This window comes from Myotis davidii, unplaced genomic scaffold, assembly GCF_000327345.1.
Source record: "Myotis davidii unplaced genomic scaffold, ASM32734v1 scaffold171, whole genome shotgun sequence".
Lineage (NCBI taxonomy): Eukaryota > Metazoa > Chordata > Mammalia > Chiroptera > Vespertilionidae > Myotis > Myotis davidii.
The window spans coordinates 187,571-192,830 of NW_006282376.1; the positions used below are offsets into that span (position 1 = coordinate 187,571).

A 5,260-nucleotide genomic window follows, 5' to 3' on the forward strand; every position below is an offset into this window, starting at 1 on the left:
GTGCTCTAAAAAGGAAGGAACTCTTACATTTGCAACAGCATGGATGGAACTGGAGAGCATTATGCTAAGTGAAATAAGCCAGTCAATGAAGGGAAAATACATGATCTCACTCATTTCTGGATAATAAAGACCATTATAAACTTATGAACAAAAATAGATACAGAGGCAGAGCTGCCTCGAACAGACTGTCAAACTACAGCAGGAAGGCCGGGGAGGGGGGAGGGTAGGAGGGCAGTGGGTAAGAGATCAACCGAAGGACCTGTATGCATGCATATAAGCATAACCAATGGATGTAAGACACTGGGAATAGGGGAGGCCTGGGGATTGTCAAGGGCGGGGGGAAAAACAGGAGACATATGTAATACTCTGTGTAATACTTTAAGCAATAAAAAAAAATCTATGATTTCAGCTGTCACTCAAACCCAATTATTTCTGACTCTTTATCTTAAGACAGATTACACATTTGAAATCTAGCTATACAAGTGTCTAATGGCTATCAGCATTTGGATGTCTCAAAGATAAGCATGCGGAGTAAAACTAGACTCCACAACACTTGACCCTATTCCTTCAATGTTCCTCTTTTCTGATTTGTGTAACTCTCCCCAGCAATGGGTATCCATCCTAGTTTGTTCTTATCTGCCACTTCCAACCAGTACCCAGTTTGTGTTTTTACCTCCTAAATCTCCTTCTCCCTCTCCATCTATCTTATTTTATACCCTCTGTATTTCTCAGCAAGACCTTTTCAGTCAGAGGCACACTAGACTCCACACTGATATAGAAGTGAGCTCTCTGTTGCTCAGGGTACAAACCTCAGTTCTGCTACATACCAGCTGCATGGGTAAGGGTATCACCTGTTACCTTACTATTTATTTCTGAGGTATGGAACTCGGCTGCTGCTTCAATGTCAAAACAGACCCAGTCATAATATAAAGAACTCCAAAAAACATAGTTTGTCCTGGCAATAGGTCAGTCCTCCACCTTTAAATTATGGTGACTGTAGGGCACTTTAAGTACAACATGGGGACTGACTCTGAAGCAGATTGCTGGCCTACCACCTATTAGGGCTATAGCAGAGGTTGTGCTGGCACAAATAGGAACTTGGCATGAGGTTCCTTCTCCTCCAGTTTCAAACCTGGCTTAGAAATATGTCAGTGAAAACTCTAATCATCGATTCTTTCAAAAGTTTTTATTATGATCTCTCATTTTTATACCTGAATAACAACTTTCCCCAAAGGGATGATGACACACAATCTTTATTCTAAAAACAATATATAGATAACATATTGATAGCATCTCATCAGTGGTATCATTGTCTTAAAATTCTTTGGTTAAGAAGTTCTTCTAGAACTTCGCTGGAGATCCAGACCAGAACTTGGCTGGAGATCCTGGCTAGAGATCCTGGCTAGGCTGCTGATCAACTGAACGCTGTCTCCGTGTCATTCCTTCTTCGCCGACTCCGTCCACACCTTTGGGGAACCCTGGACCTGCTGGGGTTGGACCCCAGCATGACCCTCTATAAAAAATGTTTCAGAAATGGGCATTATGACACGATGAAAACATTAATGGTCTCCTTGAATAAATACCAGCATGGTATAAAGGAAAAAAAAAAGAAGTTCTTCTGCCCTGGCCAGGTAGCTCAGTTGGTTAGAGCATAGTCCCAATACACCAAGGTTGCAGGATTGACTCCCAGTCAGGGTACATACAAGAATTAACCAATGAATGCATAAATAAGTGGAACAACAAATCAGTGTTTTGATATCTATTTCTCTCTCTCAAAATCAATCAAGAAATAAAATTTTAAAAATAAAGTTCTTCCCCTTTTTTTTAAATCCTTGGTGCTGATAACCAGAGCAGTCCTTCCCTCTTACTTCTTATCATGCTGACATGATCTGACTCTATACTCTGACCTCTCTCAAGAACAAGATATAGGGACTGTTCTGGATTCCCTTGGGCAAGTGTAACTAGGATACTTGACAGGCTCAGCTTAAATTTACAGAGCTTTTTAATCTTTTTTTTCTTTTAAATTAATACTATTAGAGCTAAATTATAAATGCAAGATTTGTGTTTGCCTTGGGGCTGACATGCCCCACAACCTGAGGATCACCTTAGCTAAGCCAAGGCTTTGTAATGGCCAGAGTATGGAGCAAAGGTGTTTCCAACTTCCCACAAAGGAAGAGGTCAGCCAGCCAGGAGACTAAAGTTCTTTCAAAGCCAGCTGGTGTGGCTCAGTTGTCAACCCATGAACCAGGAGGTTATGGTTCAGTTCCTGGTCAGGGCATATCCTAGGTTTGGGGCTCGATCCCTAGTAGGGGACATTCAGGAGGCAGCTGATCAATGATTATGTGTCATCATTGATGTTTTTATCTCTCTCTGAAATCAATAAAAAATTAAAACATTTTTTTCAATAAAAAATTTTAAAATAACATATAAATTTTTTTTTTTAAAGCAAACAGTAATGTACCTTGCTGGCTCTTAAAACTAAATACCTAGAACCATAAGCCTTGCTTTCAATTCTTAAAGGACCTGTCTGGCTGGCTTCTATTTCCTGGGTGAGATGATGGGACCAGTGGAGGACTGCAGAAGCCTCAGGCTCCACATGATCACAACATATGCTGTGTTCTCTGGTGCCCAAGGAACGTGCTGGCCTCCACTCTACCTGTGTCATGTAACCTACCTTAATCTGGTACATTATCACCAGAGAAACCCCTACTCTGGGGTCATCCTATTCCTATTTTTCTCTTATTTGTGCTGGTGCTTCAGTTGGACATGCTTCCACACGGGCTCCAGCTCCAGAGGAAGAGATGGTGACTTGAATTCTTGTTCCAGAATTCCCAAAGAAATCATTATTTTCACTGTTAAATTTTAAGAAACCCCATGTTTTCTGGCATCACTGGGACTGTGGTATATCTTTGCAGCTGTGAAGTTAGACCATAACAAGAAATGAAGCAAACAGTCAAGTTTGCCTTCAATTACTCACTGAAAGAAATCTTTAATTACCTGCACCATGTCAACTTATGATAAGGCAGTGAGATTTAAAGCAAGACTATATAATAGAAAGTACTGTAATATATTTCTAAACTTGAATATTATAAAGACCTAGTGTACTAACGATCCAATTAAGCCTGCCAGTAACTGTTACCTAATATACAACTTGCTTTAAAGAAACTAGTGCCAATTTGGCCACCTTGAGACTTTTTCTCCCTTCCAAACAATATTACATTGGACAGGTTCTGAATCTGCAAAGTACAGGCTTCACTCAAAGCTGTAGCCTCTTTGCTGGTACATGTGGTCTTTATGGCACCGTGTGTAACCTCCTACCTGAGGGTAGCTTGCTGTATGCAGCCGCTGAAGACATTGCCTGTCCTAGAGCTTGATTAGAGCCCAGAGGCTGCTGGAAACTGACAGCTTTGCTGGTTGAAGTTGTCCGTTGCTTTGATTTGGGGTCTTTAACTGGTTTTGTCCAGACCAGTGCCTCCCCAACCTGGAGAGCAGCTCCCAACTTCTGAGCCATCTCCACCATCTTGTGCACACATATGAAGAAAAAAAGAATCAAGGTATGACCAGCAGAGACAAGCCTACCCACTTCCTAGGCGTTCCACCTGGGGGGTTATAGCTGAAATAGTGACTATTGGCACTAGCATTTGAGGAAGGAAATACTTATTACAAGGAAATATTTCTCAAACAGCAGAAATCACAGACTGCCCTTAGTGAGGCAAGGGAGTTCATACAGGATCTCAAACCTAACAATTCAAGTTTGGTATGTTACTGAGCTAAAGTCCACCTTTCCTACAGAAGTTGGAGGAAGCTACAATGAGATATGGGCCTCAACTCAGAGGAGTTGTATTATCTATAACAGGCTCAGTAAGCCTAAATTTCCTCTTACTATTTTCTTCTACGCAAGTTTTTTTTTTTTTTCAGGCTGTCACTAATTGAATAATTCATGCTGCCAGGAACATCAAAGCCAAAATAGGCATGAGCTCGTAACAGGTTATCTTTGGATTATTTGGGCTTGATCAAAAGTTTGCTGACAGCTTGCTTATGGCTCCTTAGGAGCTAATAAAAGACATACCTCGTGCCCTGGCCAGTGTGGCTCAGTTGGTTGAGTAGCGCCCCGTATACCAGAAAGTGGTGGGTTCAGATCCCAGTCAGGGCATGTGCAGGAGGCAACCAATCAATGTCTCTCTCTCCTCTACACACCACCCCCCTTCCCTTGCCTCTTTCTCTAAAAGAAAAATTTAAAAAGACACCTGGCCAGCACAGCTCAGCAGTTGGACATTAACCTATGAACCATGAGGTTACAGGTTCCATTCCCGATTGGAGCTCATGCCTGGGTTGCAGGCTCGATCCCCATGTAGGGCAGCCAATCAATGATTCTCTCTCATCATTGATGTTTCTAGCTCTCTCTACCTTTCTTCCTCATTTACATCTATAATAATAAAAGCATAATATGCTAATTAGTCGCCAAAACTGGATTGGCTCAGTGGATAGAGTGTCGGCTTGTGGACTACAACTGTCTGGATGACCTTCCAGACAAAGCTGTGGCTACAAGGGCCAAGCCCCTTGCACAAATTTTGTGCACTGGGTCTCTAGAATTAATATAAATATTAATATATTTAATAAAAATATATTTTTTTAAAAAAACATACCTCAGAGTCATATTCTAAAGAGCTACTGTCCTTGAGTAGGTTGACTTTCTTCTCCATCTCCTGATACTGGGCCAAGGCGTCCCTCTTCTCACCCTGGTTGTATAGCAGCACAGCATAGTTCAAGTTGACTAAAGGGTTATACCTATGGCAAACAGACAGGGATTCTATGAAGCTTAGGCTTCACAACCAGTGGTCATTTAGAGATTCTCATTACACAAAAAACAAAACTGATTATAAGTAGAGATTTCTCCATTCTGCAGCAAGGTAAGAGGAACACATGTGCTATGTGTGGACTTGTGGGAAAGAATCAAGGAATAACTGCCCACCAGCAAAGCAGGTATTAGGACCAAGTCTGACATCTCAGCCCTCAGCAGGGACCACCAGGGTGGGCTGAAGAAGTGATCCCTACCCTGCTGCCTAGCAGATGCCAATGGAATAAATCTGGAGAGAGTCACGTTTATCTTAGATTAAACTGAGCCCAGAACTGCATCTGATATTCCATCTAGCCCATGGCTACCAGCAACCCAAGTCCACTGCCATCTCTGACTTTCTCTGGCCTCTGAACTACTAAAGTTGGGGCTGGAAACACTTTCTTAGAAAGTGGCAGTGGCAGT

At 42.0% G+C, this 5,260-nt stretch overlaps 1 protein-coding gene across 4 annotated transcripts in view; it reads right to left on the bottom strand.

Moving 5' to 3' along the window:
- The window catches only part of BBS4 (Bardet-Biedl syndrome 4), a 73,656-nt gene that overhangs the window by 48,678 nt on the left and 19,718 nt on the right, over positions 1–5,260 (bottom strand). For 2 of the 4 annotated variants that reach the window (XM_006752819.2, XM_015558474.1), the window contains 3 exons: positions 4,647–4,788; positions 3,319–3,520; positions 2,689–2,915 (listed from right to left, as the gene is read on the bottom strand). In XM_006752819.2, the coding sequence (XP_006752882.1) occupies positions 2,863–2,915; positions 3,319–3,520; positions 4,647–4,788 (397 nt within the window). In that variant the 3' untranslated portion in view covers positions 2,689–2,862. Of the gene's footprint in view, positions 1–2,688; positions 2,916–3,318; positions 3,521–4,646; positions 4,789–5,260 lie in introns of those variants that run through there. The other 2 variants (XR_001512477.1, XM_015558471.1) reach the window with 1 other exon arrangement.